This window comes from Lycium barbarum, chromosome 6, assembly GCF_019175385.1.
Source record: "Lycium barbarum isolate Lr01 chromosome 6, ASM1917538v2, whole genome shotgun sequence".
NCBI lineage: Eukaryota > Viridiplantae > Streptophyta > Magnoliopsida > Solanales > Solanaceae > Lycium > Lycium barbarum.
This window is the reverse complement of record NC_083342.1, coordinates 104,240,716-104,253,949: the sequence shown is the minus strand read 5'-3', so window position 1 is coordinate 104,253,949 and position 13,234 is coordinate 104,240,716. Positions and strand designations below refer to the sequence as shown.

The following is a 13,234-nucleotide window of genomic DNA, read 5'->3' as shown; positions in this document are numbered from 1 at the left end:
ACATAAGAACTGATTAAAAATGCCAAAGAGCTGGATCTTGTTTTCTCCTTGGGCCATTTCTTGGTCTGTTTAAGGAAACTGAAAAAAGAATACAGGCTTTTAGACTGTTGTAGCATTAGATTCTTTCTGCCAAAGACTAGCAACAGCTGCAAGCAATGTTCCTTTTCTTTTCTTGAGAGCAAAACCAAAGCCAAAGCCTGACAGCATCTTATTTTCCCCCTCCATTAAGCTACTTCTTATAGGGCATCAAGGTTTTATTCCTTGCCTCTTTTTCACCTCAAGTTTAAGAGCAAAAGATTACCAAGAAGAGGAGCTCTGATTGTCAATTTCAGCTTGAAAACATGACGCCATTGAACAATGAAATACTAATTGATCAGAGGAGCACATGAAGAAAGAGAATGAAACCCAACAAGATGGATACCAAGAGAAGAAGCAAGGGAATATACTTCTTTTTACTCAATTATCACCAAAGTCAAAGGAGAGACATTCACTTAAATCACACTGACAACTCTTTAAAACAATTCCAAAAAACTGAAAATACATCTTTATAGGTTTTCTTTTAAGAACAATTATTCAGGACTGTACCTGCTTATTGAGTTATATAAAAATGGCGGCTACACAAGTGTAAAGGAAATTTTCTGAATGCACTACAGAATAAGGCACACGAAAGTACTATTCAACCTAAGAGGAAGGCTCAAATAATTAGCTTGAGAGAAACAAAGACATGTAGTGTCTAAGGGTTGGATACGTTACAAATTCTAGCATATTACAAAATTGAAGAATGATCATTCCCTCTTCGCAGCAGTCTATCTAAACTTTGATTCGTCCACATAGACGCCAGTATGCTCCAGGGTGGAAGAGAGACTTCTCAAAAACCCATATATCACGTACCAAGACCTGGATGGAAAAAAAAAAACAAATGAGAAAATATTGCTTCCTACTACTACTGAGTAGTCAGTCAGTCACATAGTTTACTTGCTTCCAAAATGCTTCACTAACAAAACTACTGTGATGGTGGAAAACTATAAATTTCAGCATGCCAAATATTACACCTTGTGGTCTCATTGTATTATCTTGAGGTAACTTAGCATCCCTTTACTAGATGCGACAAGGAATGCTGTTTTTTTTTTTTCCAAATATTGAAAGTTTTAAGAGGCTTGCAAGGTAATGTTTCAGGCATCCCAATCCATATGTTAATATCCCAGATAGATGTTTGAAAGAAATGGAACCATTGTCTAGACTAAACAACAAACTCTGGTTCAGCATTCATCAATTTTTATCTCTATCACATACCTCCTTATTTTTATCTCCAGAGACAACAGCTCCTTTCCCATCATATGCCTCAAACTTCTGCAAGAATAGCTTAATATCAACACATGACAGGCATTTCTAATAACCCTAGACTGCATTACAAGTATACAACATAAGATGTGCTGATCTTTTAAATTTAAATATTAAAAGTAAGACCTGACACACTAGTGGAAACTAAATGGAGTTCCTTTGGACTAGTAAAACATGAGAAAGGCAGTTCGCCAATTATTTCACTTACAAACTGATTTGCTCAGGTGATATGATAAGGATTTCCTTTTCTTGTACATAAGCGGCAGCAGGGTCTCTTAGTTTCAAGGTAGCGAGATAAGGCTGATATGATGCCAACAGAACTCTTTTTTTTTTCTTAAGCTAATTTAACAACAATTAAGTTATCCTAATTTTTCATTATTATACACTATGTGACCAAAGCATAAACATAATTTTCAAAGCTCTGGTGAATGAATCTGCAAAATCTGTTAATTTAAATCCACTAACAGACAAGGAAGCAAGTTCCTCATCAACTAGAAATCATTGTCATTTGCAAGCACAGTTTGGTTAGTACATCTGTTTTGGGTATAGAGGTCGCTGGTTCACGGATAAGCAGCTAGAAACTAGGAAGTGATCTTCCAATACTCTTCTTTCTTTCCTTGAAAACAGGAAAATTTCATGAGCTAAAATAGTTTATCAAAACAAGCAAGCAACTAGGTCAAGTCATAGCCTACTGCCATGCCATGGTTCAAATTTTAGGTTAAAGTGTACACAGAACCCTCTTTAGGTGCTAGGGATAGGAAAACACCAGTCAGCACCTATTCACTTCATTTTTTTCTCAAGTTACGATAAGAATGGTGACATTATCTTTTGCTTTTGTTGTTTTTCTCCGAGTAATTCTTTCTAAAATGGATGTCTTTGATTGTCATGTTGATCAGCAATGTTTACTCTGAAGTCTTAAAGGTGTGGTCATATAGACAAATTACGCAGAAGTCTGGTCATATCAACAGGTTTTGATGTCAAGTGTTACAATCAAATCAAGCATTACAATCATGAGATGCAGAAAAGTTGAAACAGCTACAACAACATTGACGGGAGCTGACATCAGCATCAACTGAGCTCAAAACAGTCCAAAAAATCTTAATTTACTGGCCAGTTTACCTGCTTAGACAGAAACTCAAGTGTAAGCTGTATGAACACCTTACTCAGATCATTTCGATCAACACCAATCTGCAAGAGAAGCAGCTACATAGTTATATCATTGCAAAACTAAGAAGGGGTGACAGTTCAACAGCCAAAACTTTCACATGAATACTCACTTGGTGGAGAGAAAATCTAAAGGAGAATGAAATTCCTTTTTTTTTCCTTGTTACATGCAGGGTTCGTTTAATGTTATATTTCTCAATATTGGGGGGGAAAAAGACTGAGTGGAGGCGCAAGTTAACAATTTAACAGTAGAAAGTAATGGGCTTCCAGTTCACATAATCTTTTGACATAATGAGCTCTCTACAGTTTGCCTTTGCCTAAAAGGGGTAAGAAATCCAAGACATATAGCATTATGATATGGAAAAACCGAGTAGAAAAGCAATTCCAAAACTTCCAATATCCAAATGGCCTTTAAGGTTTTAATCTTTATCAGCCCAGTTAAACTAGCACTCTCTCCCCAGTCAATCGCATGGCAACCTCATTCTAAAAAAGATACGGGCAGTAAGACAGGTAAAAACTAAAAATATTACTAGAAGCTCTAGGACCCTATTTTAAAACCCTGATTGATGGGTTTCATTATTCACCCCATTGAATATGGTTTCTCCAAGACAGACGATTACCAAAACCAACCCAGGAAGAGAATTTATGAAGGTCGGCAGAAAAGGCTTTGCTCCTGACAAACCAAATCAGAAGGACCAAAAATGTAGATCTGACATGAAAAAGTGGCCATCAGAACCCGAGGAAGAGAATTTACAAAAGGTCAGTTACAATCCATATCCATCACATGAAAAAGGTAACCTCCACCTAGTGTCCTAGTAGTTATATGATGTTCCTACATATGCAAATCAAGGAAGTTACAATCTTAAGCATGGTTAAGGTTTAATACTTGCCAATCGAGCTCGCAGAGTTCGGACTTTAACAATTGGTTCAATTAGCTCCCAGTAGACAGTAGGCCACACGGATTCCCGTTGCTTGATCTCATTCTTGAGAGCCTGTCTTGTAAGACCAAAGGAGGAAATATGTCAAAAAAACTAGTTTTGACTTTGACGTCAAAAAGAGTGAATCAATTAAATAGCCCATGACAAAGATAGATAACAGTGGACCAACTCGACCGCCAACAATTTATTAAAATTGAAGTGGTCCAAGATCCACTCACTACAAACAGGACCTAACCCCATGCAAAAAGCATAACCCCGTCATTTCATCCAAATGACCAGGTTGAGCAGCAAGATTGAAGGCTCGGTATGAATTCAGAATAAAAGTACCAGGTAAAAGAACCTACAGAGTACATATGCTCCGTAACTGATTTCCTCAAAGTTGCCTTTCCTCCATTCGCCATTTGGGTATTTATCTGAAAGGGAAAAAGCAGAAATACATGTGAAAGTCAAATGCTGAACATAACATATGTACCAAATACACAGAAACCAGAGCATGACGATCACCCAAAAGTCTATAATTATGAAAAGAGCACACGTCTAAAAGCTCACCTCTTTGTATATGCTAACAGCTTCAGTATAGAACTTTTGTTTTGAATATCCAGCTTTTCGTAATTTAGCAATGGCATATGCACTTTTGAGCTGCAAAGACAAATTTGATGTGTAAAAAACTGATTACAATAAGGATAAAGGACACAGAACCAGAACTTTGTGCATACTAGCCCTTAAATAATCGCAATAAGTTTTTTACCACTCCGAGTCTAAGTGAAGGAACATGCTATGAGGGAATTTATTTTAGAATAGTAGATCTTGAAACACTTTCTTTTTGTGAAGTAGCAGTACAAAACAGATAACGGTCAGATGCACAAATAATTACCTCTGAAGTAAGATCCTCCTTTGTCCTTTTCCAACCATTTCTAGTGAAATACCTGATATCAACATTTGAAAAGTTAAACACAGGTTGATTTGCATGATTACACTAAGTGTAAAGAACTCCAAATCACTGAATGAAGCACTTTTATTTTTATGTGTAATTAGTTTGGTCTAGATAGATGTCACTGTCTTCATCCCTTCAAGATGAATCAAAGCTAGTGGTCTATGAAGAATAACTGAACTAAGCACAACCAAAAGAACAATGATATATTTCTTTCTTGATAAGTGTTGTTAGAATTTTGTCCGCATACACCAGAATGGATATAGAGGAGTCATACAGCCAACCCCAACTAACTTGGGATTGAGGTTTGTGATTAATTGAATACAAGACCTTATTAATAGTACAATCAGCACTAAGTGCTGAGCATACATAAGTTGGTTTACAGAGGCCTAGTTATATGCCTATAAGGAATCAATGAACCCACCAGTGTATCTTCGTTAAGAAAATTCAGTTTACACCATAAAGCTAATGAACATAGAAATTTGTTTTTGTAAGTGAAAATTGCTTCAGCTTTGCCTTAAAAGCACCTTTGCCTCATTTCGTTTAAATCACACATAAGACAAGCTGGAATCCTGTTTCAGAATTCCTTACTTCCTCTCTGAGCCTCCTCAGAGACCAGCTAGTCAAAAGTTCTTTGACAAACTTTGACGTAAAAAACAAGTCCGGCCGTTGCATGGAAACCGTAAGTGTAGAAATAGGGGTTTTGAGGCTTCAGTCTCCTTTCAACTCAAGTTTCACCCATAACAAACAGTAACACCTCCTTCTTTCACAAATCCATTCATATCAAGCATGCTTCATGGGCTGCTAGACAACGTAACATGCTACTTTTTGTGTGCCAGAAATTTGCTACTTAGTATGGAGCCTTGCTTCTCCCAATTGTTCCCAAGGCCATTGAGAGTACTGGATTTAGTGCAGGGCTATATAGCATGTACATACTGTGAGGTTCCCGTTTTTCTGCAGAGGTGAGATCGATGAGTTCGATTACAAAGTAAACCATGTCCAGCTTCCATAGTCTTCAGCAACTCCATAAAATTAATTTTCTTCAAGATCCGACTCAGTGGTAAAGGAAATACCCTAGGCATGTCCTATTTCCCAATCATAAAGTGTCTTCTAAGGAAATAGCCCAGCCATGTTCGGATCAGCACTGAGTTCAGCGATACAAAAGAAATCTGAAACATTTTTTAAGGTGTGCATGACCTTACCATGCGTTGTGCCAAGGTCAATTCTCCTTCCATCCCCAACTTTGAACTAGACGTTTCCTTATAAAGAAAAAGCTTTATTGATAAACATTATCAAGATAGTACTGCATCAAGTACTAAAAGCAGGACTTGTTTTATGTTACAAATTCAAAGATTCTACAATTTCAGCATGTCATACAAATTTAAAACAAACCTTTTTATCATCCAATAGTACAAATTTTAACCCATCTATATTTGTCAACATGAAGCGTCTCCTCCAATTTGAAATAGATATTGCTAATAAATGGTTCATTGATTTCTTATATGTTTCCATACACCAATCCCAGTAGGAACTTACTACCTCTTTTGTGCACCATGATGCTTGTTTTCCATATTTAGCTTGCCCCACTTATCTCCACATTATATTTCTCTCCTTATGATACCTTCTTTTGTGGGCATATACAATCCATCATGTCTTAGTCTGTTAGTCAATGCCAGTTTGAAAATTAAAACTAGAAAAAAGAATTTGAATGTCCCGTTTCTCACAACAACAACAACAACAACAACAACCAAAAAAAGAATTTGACTTTCCAGATTGCCACACCAAAAATTACCTAAATACCATAATAGTTTTATCTCTGTTATATATAGACTAAAACTGATTCCAGAGAAGGAGTCTCTTATATTTAGATGTTAATCAGATGAGTGAGCAGCCAAAATCGATGGGCAATTATATCAGAAGTCTGACTTACCGCTTCCAGAATGGGATTTTTTCACGTGGGACATAAGGCTCATATATGATTCCAGGACTCAGCATGGACACTTTGACTGCTCCCTGCAAATGGAAAAAATAAAAACCTTAAATGTTTTTCTAAAAGCAAATTTTCTTTTGACAAGAGAGTGTAGCTCAAGTCGAAAGCACCACCAACTCCCCCCTCCAACCTCAAGGTTGTGGGTTCGAGTCACCAAGGAGCAAATTACCTTATCAGAAAAAGAAAAAAAAGACAGAAAGCTGTAACAGATTAATGTGCTCAATACTAACAAGTAACAACCAAAATAAAATATTCATCCAAAAAAAAAATATCATGTGGATTTATTCATCACTAGCACTGGTTCAATTAAAAGGTTTTGTTACCATTTTTCGTGCTTGGCCTGGAGCTTTTGCTTGCATTGTAACTGATCGCATGTAACCATAGCTTATTGGCTCCTGCGTCTACATGGAAAGTAAAAGTGATGGGAGTAATCAAAGCTATCATTTAACAAAATAAGGATATACAGTTGCTACAAGGAAAAACAATCAGGAGTATCAATTCTACCTTAAGAAAAAGTGAGGAAACTAACAAGGACAAATGGTACAGAAAAGAAGTGGAGTCAGCAACAGATTAACTGATTAACCAAGCTAAAATAATACTGAAGCCGTTCAAAAAGAACTTTGATATCTGTCTAAAAGTGATAAAAGACACACCACAAGAGTGTCAACCATCAATTGGGATTCCATGGACTCCACAAAAAATGATCTCTCCTGTTGTGGAGGGGAAGAAGGAAACAGATAAAGAGCATTTTTGGACATCTCTTACCAGGAAAAACAGAGAGGTTCCAAGGAAAAAAGAAAAAAAGCTTTCCATCCTAAATGCAACCATATCCCTCAGAGAGCCCAGCAACTTTTGGAAAAAAATAATTCCAGCATTGCTTTTCTCTCAAGTGATAGTTCCACATTCCAACAACACTATTTAGACCAGCTTTTACTATTCAGTCGTTTTTAATACGTTCTTTCAAATAAGTACAATCATATTATTTTCACCACATCGAATATGAGGGTGCCTGTTGAAAGTCAAGAACACCACTTAAAATATTGCGTCATACTTAAGAATCTCAAAACTTAGGAAACTTCCCTTGGCCTAAACTTTCCAATTATTTCTTGTTGAATTGGTTGGTTAACAGCATATAAGGGAACTCTAATATAGGAGCTAGGCTACTTGATAAAGAAAATTGTAAAATATTGGAATAACGAAAGTTTAGGTTGAAATAAAGTTTGGGATTCTTAGTCATAAAAATACTACTACTAGGTCTATGAATGAGACTTTCAATATGCTCCATCAAACACAAGGTGCTTAAACCACTTGAGACGACTGATAGGTACTCAGGCAAGTTAAAACTTAGATAAAATGCTCACAAATTTACAATTATAGAAAGAAAGGCAAAGTTGGCTCCTGATACAATTTTGATATTTCTTTTTCAAATCTAACTCACCATAGTTGAACGGAGCATTGTTTTATCTCCAGATATCCACGGGATACCTCCATGGTCCTTATACATGCAGGATGATATGCTCCTCAGAGTGATATCTGGAACTGACCAACGAGGAGTAGACGGTTTAACAAAAAAAGATGTTTGTTCTACCAATAACTCAGAATTCAAAATTTAAAAGGCAGTGAGGTCAACAGAAAGGAAAGAACAAAAGAAGGAAGAAAGTAAACTGATTGATTCAGAGTTAGTGGTCTTTCACCAAGTGATCTATTATTACATGGATGGAAGTCCGGCCATTTATAAAAACCAAGAGGAAATGCTCTAGCACTTGGTATCAGAACACAAGGAAAGACAATTCGTTTCATTACAGATAAAGCTATCCCTCATAAGAAGTAAATGATCGAAATGGAAAAGGACAGCAGAAAATCATAAATAGAATAATCAGAAAACAAGATATTTATTCCAACGTGATGCAATTCAGCTACAAGTAGACCGGCTTAATATGCGATATCATATCCATAAGTGAGCAGTGAGCACAATAACCTTAAAAAAAACAACTAAAAAAGTGCAATTTATTCGCCTAATCCACTTATATCTTTCCATCAAGCTTCTACACATAACCAAAATGAAGTAAATTTCAACAAACCCATCTGGGAAATAGAATATCAACGCTGAATTAGCGTTATACTTACCATTTTCAATAGATTTTGAATTGCTTCTTGAACTGGCTAGCCTGCATTATCAGAAGAAGAAGAAGAAAAAAAAAAAAAGAGTCAGATTTGAAACAAAGAGACACCTTTCTAATCCAATTTTTTTTCAACACATTATTAAATATAATGGAAAATGGGCAGCTGGCTGTTTCGCTAATAAACTTGATTTGGCATGTAAACAAATAACGAGCGTTTGAAGAAAGAAGTATATATATGCGTTATACGAATTTGAGTTTACAGATTATGAACAGTACACTGAAACTGGAAATAATAAGTTGCTTACAAGGTAGAAAATTCTTGAATTTCAAGTGTTCGATAGAGGTTTCTCAGGGTGTGATATCGCCCTAAAGCCATGTTTGATCAAAGGGGAGTGAAGGTGCAAGTGGAGGTTTTGGAATTTGAGACAAGAGGGTTTAAGGAGGAATTCTTTGCTACTTCGCACCATAAGCTAACTGGTAATACTTACCACTTAGTGACTGCCACCTGTCACCTTTTTTTTTGGGGGGGGACAAGGGGTCGTATTTACCCCCTACTTTCAAGTAAAGTTCATATATACCCTTCGTTATACTATTAGAACATAAATAACTCACCGTTATACTTTGAACTCAAATATGCCTGATCTGTTAAATATGCGGGTTCACCTTAAAATAGACACATAGAGGGTTGAGATTACATTGAAGGACCCATATGATTTTTGCCCCAGCCAACACCCAAAACAACCCACAACCCGACCCAAATGAAGCTTCAACAATGGAGTTCTTTATCTCATACACGAGTAATCAACCAAACTTTTCTATCCTTATCTTTCTCATCAACTGTAACGTCTATTGAGGCTAATGATGATGATTTTTTTATTTATTTTTGTGGTGAAAAAACTAATCAGATAGCTTAATTTATTCCCTAAACATGAATCAACAAGGCAATAAGGGATTCTGCATCAGCTATTGAACAACCAAACTTTTATGTCCTTCAATAGAGCTTGTTTTCATTGCTCTTCAAAGGGATGCTTTTGATTTTGGTACTGAGAAAATGGAAAACAGAGTGATTCTGATATTCCATAGTTTCAAAAGCAGCGCAAAGCTTTTTCACATCGTTGAGCTTTGCATTGGAGTTTTTGTGCTCTTGTGGAGTTCTACCCGGTTGCCTTTTGCGGTCAAAATCTCCGGCGAGTATTTTCGGCAACTTACTCCATTGTTGAAGATTCATTTGGGTCGAGTTATGGATTATTTTAGGTGTTGGCTGGGGCAAAAATGATCTTGGTGTCTATTTTAAGGTGGCACCCGCATATTTAACTGATCGGGGGCATATTTAAGTCCAAACTATAACGGTAGGGGTATTTATGTTTCAATAGTATAACGAAGGGTATATATGAACCTTATTTGAAAGTAGAGAGGTAAATATGGCCTTTTTATATTTTTTTTTTGTTACTCAGGGGTTCTATTTTCTGGTTTTACACTGAGGGTGTGTTTGGTACGGAGGAAAATGTGTTCTTGGAAAATAAGTAATTTCTACTTATTTTCTCATGTTCGGTTGGTTAGTGAAAAATAAGTGAATTTCTTACTTATTTTCTCATGTTCGGTTGGTTGATAGAAAATATTTTTTGAAAAATACCACTCAAGGCCCACCAACCCAACCCCGATCCCATCACCCCACGCCACACCACCCCCCAAACCCACCCCACCACCCACCGACCCTCCTCCACCTACCCCACGCAACCACCATCCTGTAACGCACTTCATCTTCACCTACCCCTATCCCACACCACCGCTCTATCCAACCCTCACACCTACTCACCCCTCCCAAATTTTTTATTTCATATATTTTATTTTACTTGAATAAAAAATGAGAATTTTTTTCTTATCCATCTCACCACCACCCACCCCCACCTCCACAGACCACACACCAAATTTAACCACACAAACTTTACTTTTTTATAAAGATAAAATTAAATATGAAGTAGAAAATTCAGGAGGGGTAAAGGGTGCGGGCGATGGGAGGGGGGGGGGGGGTGTCGTAGTAAACCAAAAATGAAATTAATTTTTTTGGAGGGGGTGATGGGGTGTCGTGGAAAACCAAAATAAATTAAAAAAAAAAACTTTTCAAAAACTTTTTCTTTCAAATTGTTTTTTTTGGGGTGGGGGTGGGGGGGGGGGGTGGGGAGAGGTTGGGCCAGGGAGGAGGTGAGGAGTCGTAGAAAACCAAAATAAAATAATCGTTGAAAAAATATTTTTTTGGAGGGGGTGGGTGCTGTAAAAAACCAAACAAAAAAAATTAAATTTTTTTAAGAGAAAAATTACTAATTCTTTTTCGGAGCGAGGGTTTGGTTTTGGGGGGGGGGGAGGGATGGGTGGTGTAGAAGACCCAAAAAAAAATCAAAAACTTAAAATAAAATTAAAAAAATTGGGTGGAAGGGGGAAGGGGGAGGATAAGGGAGATGTTATTTGTTTTTCCTACTTTGATTAGGGAAGTCTTTTTTCTCATTTTTAATAAAAAAAAATTGAAAAGAAAATATTTTTCAAATTTTTTGATCAAATAAATATGAGAAAATTGAAAAATATTTTCTGAATTCATACCAAACACACCCTGATTCTTTTTCCACGTCGTTTTACACTGTTTGGTACTCCTATTACAAAAAGCCATCTTCTTTTCGAAAGTGACTTACTTTTAAAAATATAGCCTTTTTTCAATGTTCTGTTAGGAAGCTGTAAAAACAACAAAGAACTATTCATTAACAATGTAGCAGATCATAAAGTATTTTGCTGACAAGACGTGTACATTTAATAAAGCTATGTTGGCAAAGATGGCTTGGAGAATACCGCTTGACTCAGATTTACAAGTAAGTATTTTCTAAATGTTTCTTTTTTGATTGTCACTACAAGTTCTTCATCGTCTTGGAAAAGTATAGTTTGGGGTCGAGAATTGTTAGAAAAAGGGCTAAGTTGGAGTGTTGTTATTGGTGAGGAAGTTTATGTCTAGAAAGACCCTTGAATTTCGAATGCGATAAATTCATAGGACTATTAAAATTTGAATTTAAAAATGCTTGACCTAATAAATGTAGATTCCCATACTTGGAAGATGAATGAATTGAATAGACTTTTCTGTTTGGATGACGTTAATGCTATTTTGACTATTCCCCTATCTTTTACAAGTTCTAGGAATAAAATTATTTGGCACTTTACGAAATCTGGTATTTATGAGGTTAGATCGGGTTATCACCTTATAAAAACTTCAAGTAAACGGGGGGGGGGGGGGGGGGGGGGGGGGGTACTGGTAATTTTGCTCAGTCGAGTAGTCATGCTTTTCCTAAAGTTTTTTGGGGTTTTTTATGAGCAATGAATATATATATATAAAAAAAAATATAAGCATTTTCTTAGAAGGTGTGTGCTTAATACCTTACTAGTAAACAATATAATTAATAAAAGAAAAAATCATGTCAATAGTGTTTGTAAGAGATTTGGTTTAGAAAATGAGACTGTGGAACACATGTTGTTTAAATGTTATGATTCCCAAATAATTTGGAAAATTAGCCCTATTAACTGGAATGATCTTGACAATATTACCAATGGAATGACAAGATCAATAGGGCAAAAAAAGGTGCTAATTTTGCTAGTATTCTGAATTTGACAGTAATGATAATGTGGCAGTCTAGAAATGCTTGCTATTTTAATAATGAATTGACTGATCCTCCAGACATAGAAGCAAAAGCTTTATTTGAGTATAATGAATTCCGTGAAATAATGATTGTTGATTCTCCGAATGGTACTTTAGAAGAAAATCATGAACATCAACTAATTGTGCCCGAAGATGGGATTTGTTTATTCGTTGATGCAGGGTTACAAGTCGAATTGAAGAAGGCAAGCATTGGTATGGCTGCTATGGATAGCAAGGGTGTTTTGCTTCATGCCCATGGATCCTCGATTCAGTTTGTTGGGAAGTCTATGATTGTTGAAGCATTTGCAATTAGAAAAGCGGTGGAGAAAGCGACACAACATGGATGTAGATATATTGAAGAAAAACGTGCGGGCTATTTGGGACATGAATGTAGCTTGTGATCAAGATATTTAGAACATGACTTCATATCTAGATCATGTTATATTTAATCAAATTCCTAGAAGATTTAATGTTGTCGCTCATAACTTAGCTAGGCTTTCAATTTCATTGCTGCATGAATGTTCTTGGGATAGAATATTCCCAAGTTGGATGATAAATGATGCTGTAAACTCCTTCGGACATATTATGTTCTTTATGAATTAATAAGATATGAAGATTTTGTGGGGGAAAAAAAAAGAAAAAAGAGAAGCTCCAAAATCTAATCTAATATATGAGAATAGAACCCTCGGGCCTCTTTAAATCAGCCCCTGATCCGAATGCCCTAATTCATGTTCAGGTCCACAACATCTCTGCGAGAAATAAAATGGGCATAGGTTAAATAAAGAAGAATGGTTAGTTTCACATTGAAAAGAAGAAACGTGTTTTCTTTAAGGAAAAAGATAAGTCTGTTATATACCATTCTCTAGTTCCTCTATTCCAAAGTACTAGTCCAATATCACTGCCCAAGAGTCGGAAAAACAAATTTTCACTAGAATTTGCAAGGCCAAATACAGCCCTTAAACTTATTCCTATTGAACACTTAAACGTCAAACTGTGCCTATTGGACACAGTCCGCTGACATGGCATAAAGCATGTGATGCACTCTCCTGTTGGAGCGTGGAAAGTCCTAATTTT

The 13,234-nt window shown here is 36.3% G+C and overlaps 1 protein-coding gene across 2 annotated transcripts; it reads right to left on the bottom strand.

The window, feature by feature from the left end:
* Positions 1–521: 521 nt before the first annotated feature.
* Positions 522–9,748, bottom strand: LOC132645171 (uncharacterized). 2 transcript variants are annotated; one of them, XM_060361978.1, is made up of 12 exons: positions 9,100–9,748; positions 8,492–8,532; positions 7,803–7,903; positions 6,688–6,765; positions 6,305–6,387; positions 4,318–4,369; positions 3,993–4,082; positions 3,788–3,856; positions 3,396–3,497; positions 2,461–2,529; positions 1,294–1,350; positions 522–897 (listed from the first exon to the last, which is right to left on the bottom strand). In XM_060361978.1, exons 3-12 carry the CDS (start codon positions 7,866–7,868, stop codon positions 811–813), a joined length of 753 nt encoding a protein of 250 aa, XP_060217961.1. In that variant the 5' UTR covers positions 7,869–7,903; positions 8,492–8,532; positions 9,100–9,748; the 3' UTR covers positions 522–810. The 2 variants fall into 2 exon arrangements, with proteins under 2 accessions (XP_060217961.1, XP_060217960.1); XM_060361977.1 differs by lacking the exon at positions 9,100–9,748 and adding an exon at positions 8,793–8,995.
* Between the last annotated feature and the right edge of the window lie 3,486 nt (positions 9,749–13,234).